The sequence below is a fragment of the Phragmites australis genome, chromosome 10, assembly GCF_958298935.1.
Source record: "Phragmites australis chromosome 10, lpPhrAust1.1, whole genome shotgun sequence".
Lineage (NCBI taxonomy): Eukaryota > Viridiplantae > Streptophyta > Magnoliopsida > Poales > Poaceae > Phragmites > Phragmites australis.
The window spans coordinates 34,967,238-34,989,197 of NC_084930.1; the positions used below are offsets into that span (position 1 = coordinate 34,967,238).

At 44.6% G+C, this 21,960-nt stretch overlaps 3 protein-coding genes and 1 long non-coding RNA gene across 5 annotated transcripts; 2 read left to right on the forward strand and 2 right to left on the reverse strand.

Moving 5' to 3' along the window:
* Nucleotides 1-45: 45 nt before the first annotated feature.
* LOC133931044 (peroxisomal acyl-coenzyme A oxidase 1-like) lies at nt 46-6,911 on the reverse strand. 2 transcript variants are annotated; one of them, XR_009911836.1, is made up of 15 exons: nt 6,598-6,911; nt 5,628-5,736; nt 5,473-5,534; nt 4,927-5,136; nt 4,724-4,811; nt 4,487-4,649; nt 4,204-4,402; nt 2,352-2,549; nt 1,753-1,884; nt 1,462-1,582; nt 1,204-1,314; nt 1,014-1,083; nt 715-898; nt 323-626; nt 46-187 (listed from the first exon to the last, which is right to left on the reverse strand). XR_009911836.1 is itself a non-coding variant. In XM_062377877.1 (14 exons), the coding sequence occupies exons 1-14, from the start codon at nt 6,745-6,747 to the stop codon at nt 417-419; spliced, it is 2,007 nt and encodes a 668-aa protein (XP_062233861.1). In that variant the 5' UTR covers nt 6,748-6,911; the 3' UTR covers nt 202-416. The 2 variants fall into 2 exon arrangements, 1 of the variants encoding a protein (XP_062233861.1); XM_062377877.1 differs by lacking the exon at nt 46-187 and having other exon boundaries at nt 202-626.
* On the forward strand, nt 6,123-6,713 carry LOC133931047 (uncharacterized). The gene is made up of 2 exons (XR_009911838.1): nt 6,123-6,237; nt 6,325-6,713. It is a non-coding gene; the product is annotated as an uncharacterized LOC133931047 (long non-coding RNA).
* Nucleotides 6,912-8,572: 1,661 nt separating the features above from the next.
* LOC133931048 (uncharacterized protein At4g28440-like) lies at nt 8,573-10,429 on the forward strand. Its single transcript, XM_062377879.1, has 2 exons — nt 8,573-8,998; nt 9,868-10,429. The coding sequence occupies exons 1-2, from the start codon at nt 8,701-8,703 to the stop codon at nt 10,062-10,064; spliced, it is 495 nt and encodes a 164-aa protein (XP_062233863.1). The 5' UTR covers nt 8,573-8,700; the 3' UTR covers nt 10,065-10,429.
* A 764-nt stretch (nt 10,430-11,193) lies between these two features.
* Nucleotides 11,194-13,649, reverse strand: LOC133883705 (GDSL esterase/lipase At5g45950-like). The gene is made up of 5 exons (XM_062323123.1): nt 13,073-13,649; nt 12,570-12,700; nt 11,815-12,045; nt 11,472-11,724; nt 11,194-11,381 (listed from the first exon to the last, which is right to left on the reverse strand). The coding sequence occupies exons 1-5, from the start codon at nt 13,542-13,544 to the stop codon at nt 11,194-11,196; spliced, it is 1,275 nt and encodes a 424-aa protein (XP_062179107.1). The 5' UTR covers nt 13,545-13,649.
* Between the last annotated feature and the right edge of the window lie 8,311 nt (nt 13,650-21,960).

Here is a 21,960-nt window from a genome sequence, read left to right on the forward strand (position 1 = left end):
ATCACTTTAAATATACTTCATTAGTAATTATAAGATACTACAATAGAAATCCCACAAAATTTTTTATGAAATTCCATGATTTTTATCATAATTTGCGTATATACTTCTTTTATGTATAAAAAAGAGTATATAGCAAAAATGAAAGGCTAACATTGAAATTTTTTTTCATACAACTCATATTGGAGTATCTTAGAATTAGTATTAGAGTATACTAAAAATGATAAAAGAGTATAAAGTGTTTGTTTAGGCGGTATATTACATGTGGGAGTATATACTCCTAGGAGTATAGAATAGGTGTCTTGGCTTTGACCAGAATCCAATCGAATCTCTCTTATTCCACTCATTCAGATTCAGATTCAGATTCAGGTTGAGAGTCTCCGAGGAGCAGCATAGATAGCATAATGACATGACACAGGTCACAGCCTCGACAGGTTGAGCTGCTGCTTCAAGAGGGGGCGGAGGTAGTCGTGGTACCCCTCCGGCACCACCGTCTCGTTCAGAGGGTCCTTCCACGCCTCCTCGTACAGCGCCGGATACACGTTGCCGTCGTACCGCCCAAGAACCGACCCCAGGTAGTGGTCCGTGTAGTTGAAGGCATCCACCAACGCCACAGCATTCGGCCGCACCTGCATCATCATCCAACACAACACCATGCCTTCAGCGTCAACTCTTCTTGGTAAATACAATACAATACACAATATGATGGACACCTACCTGGGCGTAAAGCTTTCCAAGCTGCTCGTTTGCCAATGCTCCCTGCTTAGGCGTGATGCAACCAGCCGCCAGGAAGTCTCCAAGATGCTTGTGGAGAATGAACAGTGCATAAACATTGCAAAGGTTCTGGAGTTGCTCCTTTACTCCATGTCCAGGAATGTCCTGCTGCACTTTCTCGATGAACCTAACACCATACAAGCAAGAAAAAAAAACAAATGAATCTCTTTTCGAAAAAAAAAACACAAGACAAAATAATAATAATGTCACGCACTTCCTGAAGAAGGTTAAAGATTACTCACTTGGTTACAGTAATCAACTGGATGTGAGCTACCGCGGCCTCAAGCAAATCTGGGGACCGCTCATAGAAACCTGCAAGGAATGAGATCATCATGAGTACACAGTTAATCTCCAAAGAGACTTTAGCAGCTAATGTTGTGTAAAAAAATGTGCTTCTGGCTGGTTCTTAATTAACATGTGCAAAACACTAACCATCTTCTTGGCTTGGCGCTTGGCTTACGTTCTGGGCGCAATTTACCGCCATCCTAAGAGCCCTAGCTTCAAATACCTCTTGTATGGCAGCAGGATTAAGCCAATCTTCGGCTGTTGAGAGTCAGGAAATATAAACGTTCATCATCATCATCATCATCAATACAAGTTAATAGCCTCCTCAAGAGGCCTGGACCAAGTATCAAATATACAGGAGAATGAGATAACATGATGAGACAGCCAAAATATCTTACTACATACCTGTATTTACAGCACATTTGCATTGCATCAAATATTGTATTTTACCCATGTAAGCCATTGTACCAACAGGTTGTTTTCCAGAAGCCAATTGAGAAACAGTCTTCATTAGAATCCTTGCAACCTGCAGATACACTGAAGGCTATTACTACGCCATTGAACAAAACTGAGGTAAGCGAAAGCAGACTAAAGAAAAAGGGCTCTGACGGAATACAATATGTACTCAACCAATAACAGCTGCTAAAAGAATGACTATTGATTAGTATCATCAGAGCTAAGGAATAGCATACAAACCTGCAAAAGCAAAACAACATTGTCTCCTTCATAAGTGCAAGCAGGAACATAGACAGCAAACAATTCAGGAAGCCCACTGCTGTTCAGGTAACCATGCCCACCACAGAGCTTTCGGCATTCTTCAATTGCATCCTGCATAACAGAGAAAAATTACCATTAGAACAATGAATTGTGAAATTTATTGATGTGTATACCTACTAGAGACCATGCATATAGCTAAACCATAGGACCATAATTTACCGCACAGAGAATTGCAATAGAGCTTCAGTAATACAAGTAAATTGACTAAACCATAGCAGATAGAAGTCTGTGTAACTAGTGGTCTCAGCTTATGAATGACATAACACAAAGAGTACCTAAGAAACATGGATGTGATGAAGGGAACTTACACCCATCTGGCAGAGTGATGGGCTGATGGCTTTTAGAACCCACTTTTATACTACTGGGGAATAATCAGATTATTAACTCAAGTCGGCAGCAAACTAAATTCTACAGCAGAGCCAAAGAGGGCCAATGAATAAACCCCATTCAGTATGACCAGTAAACCATTAACATGTTTAACAGCTAAAAGCGTTACTGAATCAATTCATTCCACGTACAGCTGTTGCAGATGTTGTCACAGCCTTCAGACCAGCAGTACAGGCATGAGCTTCTTGCAGTGTTGAGAAATCCTTGGCTTCCAGTTTCTGTGTAACATCCGTGTACAGCCACTTGAGCCAATCACCCACGAATCTGAAAGCATATGCTGAGGCCAGCAAAGGAAAGAGCCTGCTCTGTTGAGTCTTGTAATTAAGGACCTGTAACCAGTTTGAATACATTAACTGACAGTCGTTGGTAGTGAAAAGTTGCAGAAATTATCCTTGTACTAGTATGCACAGTAACAGTGGACAAATTAATTCACAAACTTTGAAAACTTAAGAGGCCTATGGATAGTTTGTCCACGCAGTTGTGTGATAAAAATGGAAAATAATCAGCACCAACTAAGCTGCTCATTTCTATGGAACTGCAAGTGGTATTTGAGGTGCATACGAGCATAAATATAATCACATGATGTCAACAGTCAGCATGCTTGTACTCCCTACGATGCCTGCCTAATGCATAGCTATCATTTATTAGTTATTTTCATATGATCAGTTTAATTTTTAGTTGAGTAGAGTAGTGTATTGATGCATCCAAAATACGCATCATATTTCCTAGTGATTTCATGAATATCTTTGCGAAGATCTCGTGAAAACAAAGTCAACTGTACCAGCCACGCTTTGATTGGACACTCCAAAAGGTTTGGAGCAGTGCAGTACCCGCCTGACCGTACCCCCCCCCCCCCCACACACACACACGGGTTTGTCACAAACCAAACAATTTTCGTGAAGGCAGTGGGGTCCAATGACTTTCAGAGACAGCACAAAACCCTATCCCAGCGGTTATTTAAAGACGGCATCAATCCACATCAAAGGGGTGACCACAGAACTATCTCAAGACACCAAAAAGCCACCAGGAGACCTAGCCACCACCATTTTCACCATAATTCATCCATTAGATCCATTGTAATGGGTCTCCTCCATCATTTCTCAGTATAAACATTCATCGCATCAAGAAAGTTATTCATCTTTGCCTTTAATTGTGTGTCCCATTTATTTGATGATGATCTTCCCCGTTATTATTATGAGTTTCATTTTCATTGCGATGAGCGAGTAGTCCTCTTAGGTATAGAGGGAGGCAACAACTGCGTGGATGACCAAGTTGTTGATCGGGGCTCCATGACAGGGACTACACTTGGCTGCAGCGAAGAAGTTCCACAGGGGATCAATGGTGTACAACCATGGCATGTAAGATGTTATTCCAGGATCTGTCTCTTAATAGATGTGTATGACGACGATGTCATGTGCACTGAAGGATGATCGTTCTTGTCCAATGACCGGCCACAAGAGACCGGAGGGCAAGAGGAGATTAGGGTATGCCACCCATCTGACAAGCATATTTAATTCCTATGGTCAATCTTTATCTTATTTATTCTGTAACATGTAGATCATTTCTCGATCTGTGCAACCAACTAGCTACGTGGTTTTGGCGTGTCCTCTACCCTACTTTTATTTATTGTTGTCATCCTGTTAATTTCAGCATTATTTAGTTCTAGCAATTAATAGTAGAATTATTATTTAGGATTTTATAATTACAAGTATTTAATCCCCTACATTAAAACCAAAAGATTCAGTAATTGCAGGGTTAGACTACGGTGCAAGTTCGGTAGACCAACTACCTGCATGACGAATCGATATTTAAACCTAGGATCACTTTAGGGATTTCGTGTTGCACGTTCTCCGTAGTGACATTGGGAGAACAGCCGCATATAACAAGGACGCGTTACAAAGCAGCACGTATTCAGAAAATTACTTCATAGCTCAACAGAGAAAATGAATAAATAATGATAGAAAAGGCTTGGTATTGTAGTACCTGAGTCTCAGGGCCACCAACTTGAGAGCCAAACTGCTTTCGGATAGCGCTGTATCGTACAGCAATGCAAACAGCACGGGACAAAGCCTTAGAAGCATCTGCAACAATTGACTGACGAACAAAAACCATTGTTCCATAAAGCAGCTGCTTTGGAACATCTGAGTGTACATATTTCCCCTCCCTCGTAACTTGTGAAAGCCTAGAAAGCAAGAAACCGTGTCAAGTTTGAGGAGGGTCACACCAAATACTGCCAGAATAAAGCATGGCAATCCAATGGACAGACCTCATCAACATCTGATCCCTCGGGATGCGCACATGGTCAAATCGTAGAACACCATTATCCATACTGTTATATGCACCACTACCAAATTTTCCACCAATATCACCAAGGGTAACACCAGGAAGCGGTGAGTGATCCTCTAAGCTTCGAAGTTGCACAATGAAACCTGGAAAACGGGCATACATGAGATGCAACAGAAGAAACCGCTTAAATGTCACCTTAATAACCAAAACACTCTACCGTGTATGCCGTAGTCCTTTCCTTCAGTTATCAGTCGGGCATACACAACTGCATGAGTGGAAGCTTTACCCAAGCCACCAGGCCACCACTGTACACGAGAAAAAAATATATATAAAAAAAAGAATTAGGGAACATGATCTTGGCCAAATTTCTAATGTTTTAAAATAAACCAATATGGTAACAGTTGATTTATAAAATTTTACTTTGCTGGAGGTCAGAGTTGGGCTGTGGATAACAAACTCATCAGTGTTCGGATCAAACGTAGCAGTTGTTTCAAGGCCCTGAACATTTGATCCATGACCAAGTTCAGTCTGAGCATAGCATCCAATGATTTGGAACTTGTAGGCCAGTGGTAACCACTTCTGCTGCTGCTCTTCAGTTCCTTGCCCTTTTATGGCAGGAACAAACATGCCCTGCAAAGGAGTATTGTGTCAATCTTGGTGTCAATTTGGAAGAACAATTTATTATCTAGTATGGGAATTCAAGCCTGCTAATTATAAATTTATAAGTGATTCAGATGAAGCTTGCACAAAGCAAGCTATCTCAGTGTGATATGCATCTTATTTTTATTTCTCATTAAAGGGAAGGTCATGGTTTGTACAGAAACCCAAGAACAATATGAAGTGTAGTATGCCGAGCATAGTGTAGCACTAACTCCAGAAGACCCTTAGCACACAACGCACACAAGAAGACTTGATCGTGGTATGATCAGCACATATATTGATGAAATAAAGAGTTGATAGGAATACCCAATGCAGATCAACATAACCAGGCTGGTCGACATATAGCCTCAGCAAACTTGCTTCCTCTTCTGTTAGTTCACATCAAAATAAGACAGTACATGAGTTAAGACTGCTGTACAATGACTCACAGAACTTAGGTTACTATTGGAAATCCATGGAACCTGTAAGACGTAGTTCGATGATGCGCTTCCACGCATGGGCGGCCTTTTGTAGTGTGTCCTTGAACAAATCCTTCCTGGAGAGCATGGTCCTGTTATCCTTGCGGAACACCTATATTGCACAGGAGTATAGGTAAGTTGACCATTCCGGAAGAGGAGTTTAACAATTGTAATCTCAAACAATACAGCTCAATGCAACAGCTTGTCTTGGGCACATACATTGCACAATCAATGGCCGGGTGTGTGTCTAGCTCAATGTCAATTTGTACAATGGAAAAAGGAGTTCTCTGGACAAAGCATGGACTTGCTGTTGCACACATATGGAACGGAGTTTGAAACTAGAAAGCGATCATAGAATACCCTCTAAGACATTACTGTTGAGCGAAGAAAAGTTTAAAACTTTGGGTCACCATCGTGAGGCGACCAAGCCAAACAGAGGGAAACACTAAAAAAGGTAGCAGGCAGCGGTGGAGCTTAGCATACTAAATCATAATGTAAGGAAAAAGGTGAGGTGAAGCGTTCAAAGCCGAAGGTGGTAAGCCGTGTTAAGTGGCTGCTGGTTTTGCCAAATCAGGCGGCTAAGCTACAGACAAGTCTTGTACGCTGTCGAAAGGTAAAAAACTATTATTTTTTTCCGTTTGCACAAAGCGAATATACGAAATCAGATGTAAAAGTCTTTTTTTTATTTGGCTTAAAAAAGGTTGGAATCGAATCATTCATCCAGCAGTAGATGCATAATCCGGAGCTGAAAAGCAAAATAGAGGTCAAGTAGCAGCGAAGCACGGAATCCCCAGCAAGTGAAGGATCCGATTTACTACTCAAGTAGCTAGATGCAGCAGCCTAGCAAGTAAGGAGGAGGAGGAGGAGGAGGCACATCTGAACGGAATTTGGTGCAAGGGGGAGAGAGATCCGTGACTGGATTGGGAATTGGGGAAGCAGAGGGTCGGGAGCAACTGGAGTAGTTAGTAATTACTGGGTCGGATGCGACGAGTCTGGCCATGCGGTCGGCGACGTCGACGGCGTGGCGGGAGCCGGCCCATGCGACCTTCATCTGTTCGACGTCGAACTGCGCGGTGGCCCTCTCGGCGGCGAGGTGGTCCACCTCCGCAGCATCCATCGCCATCGCCTCGAATCCCTCCTCAAAGCCTGCCTTTGTTTCAAGTCGTGCGCTGTGCTTGATCTGGCAGGCTGAATCCAATAAATAGGCGAGAATTGCGATGTGGAAGACGAAGAAGAGGACGGCGCCGCGCCGTGGTGGTGGTTTCAGACAGACGATCCGATCCGATCCGATCCGTCTTTTCTTGGATCCGTGCCTGTCTTTTCTTTTCCTACTAGTACTAGTATATTCATACTACTAATAATTTGTTTTTGACCCACATCAAACATGTGGCGTATAGTACTGTAATATAATAATAATCTAAAATAAGTGATGCAGTTGTAAACAGTACTAGTACTAGTGGAGTACAAATAATTATATTATATTTTTATTAGAAGAAGAAGGAGAAAATCAGTTGTCATTGTCTCATTGATAGGGTAATTAACGCTGTCGATATTGGTGGACCTTTATTCATCATCAACTAATGGATTTTCCCTAAACCCTTTTAACTAGTAGTACTCTAAACAGGTGTTTGGTTTGAGAATTAATTCATTCTAGTACGGTACATTGGACGGCACATCTAGGAGTGGCAATCCGCGGAGAATTCTTTTATTAAAGAATGGATATAAGAAGATTTGATCTCCCGTGAATTTATTTAACCTATTTTGTATTAATTACTCTTTATACATCAATAAATTATTTATTTATATTACGAACATATTATTAATATATAAAAATAATCAACTATAATTTAATTTTTACATCCACATTAAGGATCCAATTTTCACAAAATTTCTCGTAGAGATGGAGACGAGAGAAAACTTAGCTATTTGCTAAATATAGACAGGAATAGAAAAGCGTTCTCTGATGAAGGATCAATCAATTATATTTCTCAAACCAAACAAATAAATAACGATCAAAGAAAGCCCAAAGATGATTTCTCAAACCGCATACAGATAGGTTATAAAAGGCGGCACGTGTGGAACACGAAGAAAAGAAAAGAGATGGTATCACTATCAGGCTATGCTATGATGGATGGAGTAGTACTTCTCCGGCCAGGAAAGAGATCAAGGCCAACACGTGCGGACTCCTAGCTGGACAAGACGATGTCAGCGTAGGCGTGAGTGTTTCACGTTGCCACCGTTCACTCGCTCATGTGCCCATGTGGGATGCATTCCATCGATACACCAAACATTCGATTTTGATTCAAAAATATTAATAAAAAGACCTCTATCTCTTTTAGTAAACATGAGATGAGCCAGATCTCTATCTCTTTTTAGTAAAGATAAGATGGGCTCATCTCAAAACCACGTAATTTCTTTTTGTTCCCTATGAATTCACACAAACCGCACCATCTAATGAGATCGAGACCAGAGATCAAACCTACAACCGACCATTCCACCACGGGGAACCAGACCAACCGACTTAAGATTATGCCCAAGGGAATCATTTCACGACTCAAATTCCCGTCATGAAGGGATTTTCGTTTCCTTCAGCGCTCCAACAGTTTCCTTTTACGGTTCCTGTCACGAAGGGATTCTCAAGGTTATTCCCTTCAGGACGGGATTCTTTCTCATTTCCCTTCGCGATTCTCATCGAAGGAAATATGTTGAAGATGAGAGAAAATAAAGAAAATAAAAATGAAAAAAAAGAATCAGAAAATGAATAAAATGAAGAAAATACAGTGCTCGTTCCTCTCTGAAGTTTTTGATGAACTTGAAGAATGTGACTACAGATTAGGTTAGTGGTGGCAGCAGTCCAGCCCAGCCCAGCCCAGGTATGTATGTATGTATGGACCACTGCAACTGGCGCGCGTGAGGCCCAATAGGATGGCCGTGGAGCCCAGAGCCGGCTGACCATCCGGGCCCGCATGCCAGCCAACCCTTCGCCTTCAACGCGTCTACTCCACTTGCTTCTCTCGCCATCAACTGCCGCCGCCGCCGCCGCCGCTAGGGTTTAGGATCCACCACCCCTTCGCCGATGTCGACGACAAGGCGCCCCCCCTACCGCCGCGGTCCCCCCACCGGCTACGTGCGCCGCGGCCCCGTCCCCCTCGACGCCGCCAAGCCTCGCGCCCCGGCGCCCCTGCGCAAGCCCGTCTTCACCACCATCGACCAGCTGCGCCCCCAGACGCACGGCCACACCCTCACCGCGCGCGTCCTCTCCGCCCGCACCGTCCTCGACAAGGCCTCCCCGCACCTCGGCCGCACCCGCGTCGCCGAGTGCCTCGTCGGCGACCACACCGGCACCGTCCTCGTCACCGCGCGCAACCAGCAGGGTACGTCTCTTGCCCTGATTTCAACAGATAACCGCTCAAATCATCAGTCGTGATTTTCGTTTGGGCATACTCACTCGTTGGTCTTGGCTGCGGATCTGGCATTCATCTTTCTGATACCCCTATTGCAACTGTTGCCACCTGCCACCTGCATTTGTTAGATATACGTCATAGTTTCTGCGCTCTTTGATTATGAGACTTGGTTGTCGCATGCTTATCGGATCATTGTGCTATGTGCTATTACTTGACTCATTACTTTTTGGGTGTGCAATTATAATGGCTGTAGTTTGCACTGGGTTTCCTCCAATATTGTTTGCAGAGTCGCATGGTATAGTTGCCCACAAGGGTATCTGGAAGATTAATTTGTCTCTATGCGAAAAATATCTCATAAGTTACCTAAAGTGGCATGTAACGGACAGTTTCACTTGCGTTCAAGCATGGAAATTCTTGAATATCTATGCTTAAGGCAATTGCAATGAATTGCGGATGGTTAAGCGCTTCTGTAGTCCGCCACACTTGTTTGATAGATTATGAAGGAGGATTATAAGACTTGCTTCTGAAGTTATTATACAGAAGCCGCTGACTGCAAAAGTGATGTGCACTTGTTGCGTCTTTACATGGAAACATATCCCATGCACGACAACCGTCTCTAATTTCCACATACCATGGTCTCATGTTGCACATACTATTATTAATGGTTCAATTCCCTGATTTCCATGTCTATTTGTGTATATACCTGCACAGAATCACAAAAGCTCGCTTATGCTTTTGTGTTAAATAGCTTGTTTTTTCTCTCCTCACAATCATCACTGTTTGTTACAAGTTGCTGTACAACGTCAGTGACATTAATCTTACCTTTGCCTTGTGGTCAGTCGACCTGGTGGAGCCTGGCACCACGGTGATCTTCCGCAACGCCAAGATTGACATGTTCAAGGGGACAATGAGGCTGGCGGTTGACAAGTGGGGGCGGATTGAGGTGACGGAGGATGCGGATTTCCAAGTGAAGGAAGACAACAACATGTCACTGCTGGAGTACGAGCTGGTGGACGTGGTGGAGGAAGAGGATTGAGTGATGCCTTGGCTTTAGTGAACTCCAGCTGTGGACATATAGATTTTAAGGAAGGCAGTAGCAGCAGTAGGGTCCTTGATTTTATCGTGGAAGGCTATTGGAAGTTTAAGAGTTGAAGAAGCAGGTTATGTACAGCAGGTGCGACGGATGGTTTCTGCAAGGCCTGGCCTCGGTTTCATGTTATGTTGCCGGCGGTGATTTAGTTATTGGGCAGCCTATTCCGTTGAACTTGCCCCTGTTATTGTCATGAAGTTGGATCATAAGTTGGCGATGGTTTGGTGTTGATCAACTTTTTTTTTTCTGCTCTGTGTTTGTTACAACAGCTTGCTCATTGCCCATGAAATCCTATCTGGATCAGGAGATTATTTGCTTGCCATCCGGTTGTTTGCCATTGCTTGAGAGTGAAGAAATAGAAAAGGTGTAAATGACAAGTTTGTTGTTGGCACGTTGTGATTTGATTGCAGTAGCCAAATACTCCTACTAGAGAAAAATCTGCTGTTTATTATACATACTGAGACAGAAACTAAAGGCAGGCCCGCCTGAGTGTTGAGGTGAATGAATCAATTATTCAGCTGAATATGTACTGTAGGAGCTATCCACCATCCTAACTAGTAATAAGCATAAAGCAGAGAGAGAAGTGCATCCGCGTTGGAAGGGAAATAGCGAAATCACATCTATCCCTTATCTATACTAGTAGTAGTGTTAGTTGAATGAAGAATACATGGTGATTGGTGTGGTGTCAGCCATGATTAAACTCCTCGGCTGCAGTTAAACTAGAACCTAGATGCTCTTCGGTGGATGATCCTATCGAATGCGCACACACAGCCATCACCATGGATGTAATTGCCTTTCTTTTACCTGCTCAAGTAACATAAGAATCAGAACTCCATGTGCATCAAGATGGCAAGGCTGATGTAGTATTTATTTATTTTTGTCAGGGAACCAATGCAAATACATTTGCATTTTCTTGTCTGATGCAGTTCCGTAGATAGCAACGCACGTTTCTCCAAATTCAACTAGATTAATTCTATTACATCTCATCTGGCCTATAATTCTATTACATGACTCTGATACAAGTGTTCCTTTGACATCCAGGCTCCAGATCATAACCCTATCTTATAGGCCTAGCTTAGTTATAGAGTTGTCTAATAGAATCCATCATCACATTTGTGATAAGTTGGTTGGTTCTCTCTGTTGGATGGACAGCATCCCAGTATAAGTACTTGGTAGGATCTCCACACGTTCTTCGCCCTCGGCATGTTTGCCCAACTTCAATGACCCCCGATCCGCAGCACCCTCTTGATACCTCTGATAGGCCTACCGTTCCAAACCACAAGCAAATTTATTAGCCACAAAACATCTACGCCAATCATATCAATATCATCAACTAACTGTAGCGTTGCATACCAAAGTTCTTAGGATCCACTGTTGCGTCATGGATGATTGTATACGTGTCTATGTAACAAGTTTTTATCTGGTTTTGATAATTTATAAAATTCAATAGCTGAACTAGCTTCGAGTTGAATGAAGTCGCAAGCTGATTTAAGTTGTCGTCGCATCTATCTGATCCCGTGCCCAGAAATGTTCGGACAATTGGTAAACAACCCAATGGTGGCAGTCCAACAAAGACAAATCTCCTCCCTCCAAGCATTCTCATGACCTAGAAATTATAACACAGACCAGATCACCAGAGTTATCCACAGAAACGCATGTCAGTCAGATAAGCTAGTTTCGCAAGGGAAATGCGTACCTGGGTATAATTAGCAACACGTGCTATCAGGTAATTCTCGTACACGGCCGTACTAATTGCAGTCGAGCGATTTGATGCAAGATAGATATTAAGCATATCATTGGTACCAGTGCTTATGACGAAGGTAGCCCTGTTAACAAGTCGCTCTGCTCTTCTTGGTCCGAGCAATGTTCGGATGAGTAGCTTGTAACGGAAAAGATTGTGCAGTTGTGCGGTGAATGATACCACATTCTATAAGCAACAAGCTTAGCTGGTTAGTTGTTCATACCCTCAAATTAAACCTGGACACGTTACAATGCATAACTTAACCATCTAAGAAAATCTGCTCTCATTACCTCACTTACTGTATCTAAGTGTAATAATACTTGAATAGCTCAATTTCTCTTTGATCCTCAAACTATATCATAGATTTACCAGTGAAAAGAATAAAATAACTATCCTATGTTTTACTCTACAAAGAGTACTTGGTCCAAATATCTTTTTTTTTTCTTTTCAGATGGGTCTTGTTGCATTTGCATCATTAGTTTCATTGAAGAGGTCATATTGGTCCTGACACTAAACAAAGAAAATTCATGGGCTGGACAAATCGTGGTATTATAGTCTGCTCTGTGAGCTAAACTCTACTGAGATAAGATTTATATGTGTCAATGATCACACATATGGTCCTTTGTGTTTTACTAATTAACTGAAGTCACTGTCTAGTCGCCATGCGGTGGACTAATGGAAAATATTTACAGCATATGCTGATAACATACTAATCTGTTGGCAGTGCTGTCGTCGTATCCAGAACCTCCTGATGCAAAGCTCACACCCCTACTGAGCTGGACCAGCCTCAAATTTGGGTCATAAAAGCCTGGAACGGTCCTTCCTATACCTAGCCTCTCCGCTGCATAACAACAAAGCTGTCAGTAAGTGTCCTAAACATCGGCCACCTTGAAAGGACAATATATATTTTCCCATTGACATGGTATCAATATTCTTCTTTGTCTATGGTAAAGCATAAATTCCATTACTATCATGTATCCAAAGGAGGGAATGACTGTATGATTTGGTAGGAAAACCACTCATGGCCTGCTACATTAATCCTAGACTTCTACCATTAATCTGTTGTCTGACTGCATATGTACTTTTTTGAAAGGCACCTACTGCATCTGTTCTGTGGTTGTATTTATTCTACCATTATGCATATTTGAAACATGCTGCGAAACAGAGAGATAGTATCGTAAGCAAGAGGCGGTACAGAAATTTCTCTTGTTACCTAACATATCTGTGGCTAACCGTCCATTGGAGAATCTGCCGGTCGGCCTCCGGCCGAAGAAGTTCAAGCCGTAGGGCAAGAAATTTGCCCTGGCTGTCGTAGAGAGATGGTTGTTGTTTCCAGGGTCCACTGTTGAGTCCCCGAGTACAAGAAGAGTAGTACAGCCCATAGTGCGGTTGATCATTCCAGGTGGTGCTGGTGCTGCCACCCCAGGCTCCTGTGGTGGTACAACCAACCGCGGCGGTGCTGGATCCTGCTTTGACGGTGGTGGTGGTGGTGGTCGTCGATGTGGCGATCCTCGTCGCCGTGGCGGCGGCGTTGGCCCCGGTGCCTGTGGTGGGGTTTGCTGATCTGCTGGTGGTTCGGGAGATTGTGGTTGTGCCTCCGGCGCATCTGCTGGTGCTGCTGTTCTTGCGTAGTGCAACTCCCCAATAAGCAATGCCACTACAAAAAGTAGTTGAAAACCCCTCATGGCTTTTGTCGGCCGATGCGTATGACAGGAATAGAACCCAGGCTTCACAAGGGAAGTCAGGCTAGTTTTTTCAGCTATGGATGCATGTATGCTAGTACAACGCTATAAACTGCAGTAGCAGGTCAACTCCCATGTGTGTGTGTGTGTGTGTATATATATGCAAGTGAATGAGCAGGGCTAGCGGGCCAATGAGAAAAATGCGGTGCCCTGCCAAACCCATGAAGTTGCAAAGGTGCCTTGGTGCTTGTTAGGTGAGGACTAGTTATTCTGGGGTTACTTTGTGTGAGCTCGCAAGAAGCAAATGCAGATGTATCAAACTGGTATTGTTTCCCTGTGTTGAAAACAAGAATGCAATGCATACTTGGGAATCTTCTAGAGAAGTCGCGTGTAATGATACTTGGGAACTATTCAGAGTTTCATTCGATATAGTGCATTGTAGTGATTTTCTACACACTATACGACTTTTTCATCTGCATTGACAGGGAACTGGGTGACTTTGCGGTGGCAATGGTTCTTGCAGGTATTTGGAGGTGTTCTTTTGCTGAGCTTCAAGACAGGTTGCCAACATAAAGAATGGCAAGTTGGAGTCCCCAGCTTCTTCTTTTGTTTCTGCGATATCTTTTTCAGATACCTTTCAATATAAGCCGAGGTCTTACTCTTTTGAAAAAAAAACATAGATATAGAGTCAACAGAGTCGCTGTGCTCTAGTTTGGTGAGTTTCTGTTTATTTTCGGAAGTGACATGAGGCGTGTAACCATGGCCATGGGAGTAGTAGGATGGAAGCAGAGAAGCTGCATTTTCTGTAAAATGCAAGTAGCATGTTAAGAGTTTGCTGATCCTCTTTCGTCATTTTAGCTACAATTGGATATTTCTTCCAGGAGAGTATTGTCTGGATGGTGAAATGGAAGGAATGCTGGAGAAGCAACAACAGCTATTCAATCAGTGGGTCTTGGTCACTGGTTGCGTGATCGGACGGTCCAGATGAGGATAAACATGTAACGTCGCTGCTCAAGTCAGCATAGCAGCAGCAGCAGCAGCAGGAAGCAAGACAGTCGCTTGTCTGTCCCCGCTCGTCTCTCCTCCTCTCCTTTGCAATCAGCGATGGCCATGGACGAGGAGGCTGCTCAGACGGCGGCGCAGGACCTACGCTACCTGCCGGGGCTGGGCAACACCTTCTCGTCGGAGGCCGTCCCGGGCAGAACAGCTCGCCGGTGTGCCCACTGGGACTCTATGCTGAGCAGCTCTCCGGTACGTCCTTCACCACCCCGCGCGCCCGCAACCTCCGCACGTACTTTCCACATGTTAAATTTTGTCTTGTCTGTTGGAAATCTCGAGCCTAACACACACAAACACGAGCAAAACACACACGAGAACACGCAGAAGTTTTTATGCTGCGCTGAACTGCTTGCAGTGTTTTTTGATTTTATATTGCTAGAAGTAAAATGCAATTACATTAGCTCTTAAGAGCTAATTACAAATGGTAACATTCATGCAGAAATTAACTCAGCCTAATATAGAAAATAACCGACATGCACATGCAAATGAAAACGGCCATGCAATACATTATGTCTCTAATCAAAGGAATTAATGCTAGGCTTTATTGCTAATTCACTACCATGCATGCGATAGGATTAGCTCAACAGGTCACCCCTTAATCCTGATGCAGTTCTTTAATGTTGATGATGCCAATCTTCGCACGGGTTATTGAAACTTGACGCGACCAAGGGACTTTGTGAGAATATCACCAAGCTGCTCAGCTGTTCCGACAAACTCAACATCGATCTGACCCTTTTCCTGCACACTCCCGGATGAAGTGAAACTTTGTGTCGATGTGCTTGCTCCGGTCATGATGCACTAGGTTCTTGATTAACAAGATTGTGGACTTGTTGTCTACCTTCAGGACTGACACACTGGGCTCTAAGCTAAGCATATCACTCAGAAGCCGTGCCAGCCGAACGCCCTGGCACGCCGTGGAGGACGACAATGCCACCACCTTCTGCTTGGACGACTGCCACGTGATGGGGTTGCCATCAAGGAAGAAGATCATCCCGGAGGTGCTCTTCCTATCATCGATGTCACCGGCCATGTCACTATCACTATAGCCCAACAAATATGGCCACACGCTCTTCTTCTTCCCGACCGTGTAGAGAACACCCAATATTCTTGTCCTTGCAACATAGCGCAGTATACGCTTGTATGTGAGTTCTGACACATCCGGATAACGATCATATTACAGACACGTTCGTCTTAACAACCATCTGTGAATATCTTGTTAATGATGGATCCTAAGAAACCGTCTGTAACACTTCATCTTCTTTTATTGATTTTATGGTAGTATATATGGCAATATACTTTTGTATGTATGCCGTCACATGTGATGTTAGTTAAACTGCATGTATAAGTGCTTGATCCATATAAAATATGGCAAAGTCTTGTCAAAATTTTAGGCATGCATTCAGCCGTGCAGGTAGCGAACCAAGGCGCAGGCAGCAAGTGAGCAAGCCAAACAAACGCGCAGTCGGCCATTGAGCCAAGTCAACCGAGGGCATAAGACCATCAACAACGGTTTTCTTCTGTTTTTCTTCTTCTCGTTGTATCTGAGTTTGGCTCGGCTTCTTGGTTATGGCGCTCGGATCTTGGGGCGGTTTGTCTGCGACCATCGTCTGCGGCGGCTTGACGTCGTCCTGGAAATCGCCAATGCCGCTCCCCGGCAGCGAGCTTGGCACGCTGGAGCTGAAAGGGAAGCCAGCGCCATTGCTGCCTTGAAGCAACAGGTGATCGGTGTTGCTCTGTATGGACTGCAGGAGAGCAGATGCCATCACCGGATGAGGCTCACACGATGATGGCAAGGGCTGGGGATGGCAAAAAGAAGATGCCTGTGAATGCAGACATGCATCAACTATATATCTCATGCAGCTGATCGATCTATATAACTACTATACGTACTGTCTCTAATCTAAGCCCGACCATATATAATAATCAGCACCTCTAAAGCCTCGATCACAGTGGATGCTGATATAGCCGGAGTCGGAGTCTGGCAGGCCCAGTCATCATCCGCCAACAACTTGTCAAGCTTGGCTGCATCGCACCCTTTTGTGACTCCTGCTGATATACCGCCGCAACTCGTCCCGCCTGCGTCGGCGTTGCACAGAAGCCCATTGCCCATGAGATGACCGGCGTTGCACTGATATTTGGATATGCATGCAAACAGAAATTATCCATGCACGTACCGCGGTCACTTGCTCTTGAAAAAAAAAATATTATCCAGGATTTAATAAAACACACTTCCTATATCTCATACGTCTAAAATTTATGAAAGATTTCAGACACTTAGGTGAACACACTGTCATTGAATTAGAGGAGAGGAGTTTTTTGGGTGCTGGATTTAGAGGACGGTAGGCAGGCCGTGGGCGGGGTTGACAGCAGGGAGCGCGAAAATGGAGTGGTTAGCGCGCGAGAGCGAGACGAGTGTCGGCGTCGAGCTTGTCGCGTGTGAGAGAAAGCTGCGGGGGGTTGGAGATGACACCTTAACCCCTCGATCTCTATCCAACTGTCCATGATTGTCGACAATTTTTTTTTAAAAAAAAAATCAGACATCTGAAGAACAGGATCACCCTTAATAAAAATACCACTTTATTTTAAGTTTGAAAGGAGAGATTAGTATGTAAGAATATTATCAGATCACACTATTAAGCTAGCTAGGTCGTGAGATGATATTCAGACCTGAGGCACCATGTCGTCGTCCAAGAGGTGTGGCAGCTTGTCTGCCAGCCAGGCGTCCTCCTGCGGCTGCGGCGCCTCGACGGAGAGGAGGCGCACCATGTCGGCGGGCCCGGGGCAGCCAGTGTACTGGGTGATGCAGGTGCGGGTGCCGGGGGGCGCGACGCGGTCTGCGCACTCGGCGCAGAGCGAGGCGGTGGCGTCGCATAGCGAGGCGCGCCGGTGGAGCCCCGCTAGGGTGCTGACGTCGTGGTGCACGGCTGCGTCGCATTGCATGCACAGCCTGGCGGCGTCGACGGGGCAGAAGACGACGGCACGGCGCGCGGCGCACAAGTGGCAGGCGTAGAGGGGCGGCTTGTCCGCCGCCATGCCGTTGCGTACGTCGATGATCCCTCCTGCATGCATGTACGTACCTAGATGGCTGGCAGGTGATCGGCGACGACGTACGGATGGTGGCCGCGGCACGGCGATCGAAGATGAATAAGCAGCAGCAGCAGCAGCAATGGATCGGGCCGGGGGAGAGAGCGAGTCATTCCATGGCGGTTGGCAACCGCCGATCCCGACGATGGATCGACGCCAGACCGCGCAACACCGGCCTTGCTACCCATCATTTGGCAACACCTTAATATAATATATATGTATAATATATGCATGCCAAGCCTTACATCTTTTCTCAAAACCGTGAGCTTTAGCCCGGCCCCTATACCATTCCAAAGTGGTTTTAGCTGATCGACAAGTGGTTCCACATCACTTGGATCTTGCTAGTCTCCTCCGATCCGAATTATATTGCCTCCTGTTATCGACGCCAATCAGCTATTGCTCGAAGAATTATATATGTTGCGGAGGCGTAACCCGAGCTGACGGAGGCTGAGAGCGTGGCAATGACGACGTACGGTCCAACTCCGGGACAGCCGCGCTGCAGGAAGAGAGACAAGATCGAGAGGGAGAGTTTGGGATTGCTGGGAGAGCTCCGGCCGGCAAGAAAGAGAGGTAGAGGCCTGGCCGGCGACATGGATATCATATATCAACAAGAAAGAGGGACAAGGAAACATGCACATTAGAGGCTGGCAACTCCGAACAAGTGAGGTGGATGGATTCTGACAGGTGGGATCCACACCACATTAGCTGGTGAGAAAACCACCTTTCTGGAGTTTGGGGGTGAAAACCTATACTTTCTTCTTTCTTCTTTTTTAAGAATAGGCTTTAATGTTGCACTCGTGTTTTCTCAGAAAAAAAATCTTGAAATCTCTATCTCTCTCCCTCTCCCATCCATGTGACCCGACGCCGCTCTTTGTTCTGCAGCCATCCTCACTCCCAGCGCCACTCCCTTAAGCCCCGTGCCCCGCAGCGCCACCGTACCCATACCGTCACCACCTATAACATGAACAATGCCCTTTTTCCCGCTCTCTTCCACACCGCACAGCACCACCTCTCCTCTCCACTGCCCCCTCCCCCGCTCCTCTCCACACCACACCACCACCTCTCTCCCTCACCTCCACCCGAGCAAAGTACCACCGCCACCACCACAGTGAAGCCCGCCGCTGGTGAGCTCCACCACCCTTCTCCTCTTCCTCCCTTCCCCAAATGAGAAGTCCCAAGATCCTCAAATCCGGCCCCATACCTTAGCCTCGCCGCCCCACCTCCACCATGGTGTAGATCCGGCCATCCTCGCTCCATTTTGTTGGTCATCGAAGCTTCTCCTGCCCCGATTCACCATCGACTGCCACCCTATCACCCCTCTCTCCATCTGTTCCGTCTCCCTCTCGATCTGTTCGGAGTCACAGAATGACCATCGCCTCTCTCTTCCTTATCCCTTCGTGCTAACGTGTGGGTCCCACACTTTAGCCGAGCCCCTTAGCCGAGCCGTGAGCCACCTCCCTATGTGAGCCAAGCCAAAGACAAAGAACTGAGCCCGAGCCATTAAAACTGACCCGAGCCATATCGACCTGAGTCAAGTCAAAATCCACCCTGAGCCGAGCCGATCCCACCAGCTAAAGCCGAGTCACTTAAGAGCCAGCCAAGTTGAGGAATATTCTGAAAATATTTCTTTTTCTTTTCCTGATTTTACCTCTCAGCAAGATTCAAACGGCCGTTTCTCCTCCATCCTAACTCCGTTTTTGACGATTCTTCCACCGATATTCATCTAAATTCGAGACCCTAATCATGTTAATTTTATAATTTTTGTAATTTAATTAGTTTTTTATATAATCATTTGATTGATTGCTTGTGTGTGTGATTTTGTCGTTTGTTGCATTTGTTAGAGGAAGGCAAATTCGAGGAAGATCCAGAGGATTAAGAGATTGAAGAAGGAGCAGATGAGGATTTCAACGAAGGCAAATCCTACATCGTTGATCATGTTGATCTTATGTTTTCAAACACAACCTGTAGAACCATTGTTTTAAATTATAGGGATATGCATACTTAAGTTAATAACTGTAATTTTAAAAATATGCTAATGTACTTATGACCTAGCTTGTTTATACCATGCCTTAATATTATCACATTTATTCCGTTGAAACTCTAGAAGGTCCCTAACATCAACTATAATGATTATTTGGATGAATACTTGTTTACTAGCATGCTTAGAATTGCTTTGCTCAAATGAAAAAAATGAGATAATTACATATGTTAATCATGCCTTTTCAAAAAGTATGAAGTGTTGTGTGCTTAGTGTGTGTAAGATGTGTTCGTGGAAACTCTAGTGTGTTTTTGACGAGGGTGAGTAAGATATCCCACAAAGGTAGGAATTACTTTAAAGCAAGGTTCGCCTTTGTAGTGTTCTTGTTGTAAGACATTTGCCTCGGTCGTGTAGGACCAGTTCACTATGACATCCTACCTAATATTCAATAGTACAACCACATGACTTGAATGAGTATAACTTGACCTAACCTCTTCAACTTAGTTCAGTACCCACTCGGAGGCCAGCAATGACAACGGGGACCAGGAGAAGACTTGTGCAGTGCGTAACTCAAGGTCTGACTCGTGATGTGGTTAAGGCTATGTCAGAGCCTTGGGATTGCTAAGTGGTCATTCCCGTGAATATTGTTAGGTCCCTGGTATCTTAGTGCACCGTGGGTGGATATTGTGGCTATGTTGTTGTCACGTTCCAAATTCCATAATCACATAATTAAGCATAATTATGCTTCTTAAGTATTATGTTTAATTTTGTGTAATTCATTTTGTGACACTAATGCAATTCGTTTGAAATTATTTGGATGAGAGAAAGAAATTCGGGAGAGAAAAAGATTGATTTCGTAGCAAAAATGAACCCTTTTCACTTACCTGTGGGCCCCACATGTGGACCCACTCCTCACCCACCCTCTCTCTCATGTGGGCAACAGCCCACCTACTCCCTCCTCACTCTCCCACACGCTCCACTCGTGCTCCCCTCCCTCTCACTCTCCCTCTCACTCCCTCTCTCTTTTCTTCCAAAATCCGAGCTCAAGAGAGGGATTTGAGGTGAGTATGTGGTACCATTGTGATCACAAGCTCACAAGCATTCCATTCCTCCAATTTGTTTGCTCATTCCCGAAGGATTTGAGCCGGATTTGGTGTCTTTTGGTGTTAGGGTTGAAATGTGAAGAACACCGGATTTCTTTGTCTTCCGAGCTTTTTCCTCCGTTTCCTCCTTCAATCGACGGTCCACAACCTCGGTAAAGGCCATTGGGTGAGTCCCCTAAACTCCCATGGCAAGAATCCGCCTTTTGGATGGTTGGATTTCGTATTTTGAGCGAGGATTGTGAAGTTCATGAGTTCTTGATGAATTAGAAGCAATAGCCAAGTTTTTGTAGATTTCGGCATATGCATGTTGTCCTATGCGGTAGAGAAAATCAATATGATGCTCTATGTCCAAGTCCCCACTCCAAATGTCACCGAAATCGTCGCTGGTGAGCTCCCCAAGTGCCCCCGGCGACTCCCAGCGGTCTGACCGCCACCCTAGGCCAGTCAGACCACCAGGGGTCAAAACTCTCTGTACTGGGGCGGTCTGACCGCGTTTCCGGCGGTCTAACCGTGAGTCTTGGCGGTCTGACCGCCAGTGACCCTCGGTCTGACCGCTGTACACCCAGACAGCACGTTTACTGCTTGCTGAAACTTGTAAAATTCATAATAAATTCTCTGTAGCTCAAAAAATTATGAAACAAATTTTGTTGGTTTTATAATAACCTAATCTACCTATTAAAAATATCTCCAGCCATGAAATAATGAATTAAATTTCTGAGATTAATTAATTATGTTAAAGCTTCATTAATTCACCGTTAATTCATCATAAGTCCAAAATTGATGAATCCAATTTTGCTAGTTTCCTTATGACTTGTTCTATCTAGTAAAAATATTTTCATCCATTATATGCATATTGTGGCATGTATTTTCACTTCATTCATACTCATTGCATTGCACGCGTTGATCCTTTTTAGAGAACGTCGATCCGTCGATCTCGGAGGCCGAGGTCGATCCCGACGCGCCGCAACTTTGTGAACCAGTGTATCAAGGCAAGCATCTATCATATTGAACCCTGTCGATTGTATTGAATGGAGTCTAAATATTGATAAATTATGCTTATGTATAGGTTTGCATGTATAGGAAGTCAATGTTGGGTTTTGTTGGGTAGGTCCTATGTTGAATTGCATTATCTCTACCTTGATGTATTGTTGATTCATATCCCTGTAGCCTGGGTTTAATCATGTTAAGGTCTAAC

Bases quoted from the DNA above. Each gene is read 5' to 3' on its own strand.
- LOC133931044 (XM_062377877.1), bottom strand. From the start codon at position 6,747: ATGGCGATGGATGCTGCGGAGGTGGACCACCTCGCCGCCGAGAGGGCC. The intron at 4,650-4,723 runs GTAGAGTGTTTT...CCCGTTTTCCAG, and splicing joins AAAGGACTACGGCATACACG to GTTTCATTGTGCAACTTCGA. The intron at 899-1,013 runs GTGAGTAATCTT...GTATGGTGTTAG, and splicing joins CAGTTGATTACTGTAACCAA to GTTCATCGAGAAAGTGCAGC.
- LOC133931048 (XM_062377879.1), top strand. From the start codon at position 8,701: ATGTCGACGACAAGGCGCCCCCCCTACCGCCGCGGTCCCCCCACCGGC. The intron at 8,999-9,867 runs GTACGTCTCTTG...CCTTGTGGTCAG, and splicing joins CACCGCGCGCAACCAGCAGG to TCGACCTGGTGGAGCCTGGC.
- LOC133883705 (XM_062323123.1), bottom strand. From the start codon at position 13,544: ATGAGGGGTTTTCAACTACTTTTTGTAGTGGCATTGCTTATTGGGGAG. The intron at 12,701-13,072 runs GTAACAAGAGAA...GTTGTTATGCAG, and splicing joins GTTAGCCACAGATATGTTAG to CGGAGAGGCTAGGTATAGGA. The intron at 11,725-11,814 runs GTACGCATTTCC...TATAATTTCTAG, and splicing joins GTGTTGCTAATTATACCCAG to GTCATGAGAATGCTTGGAGG.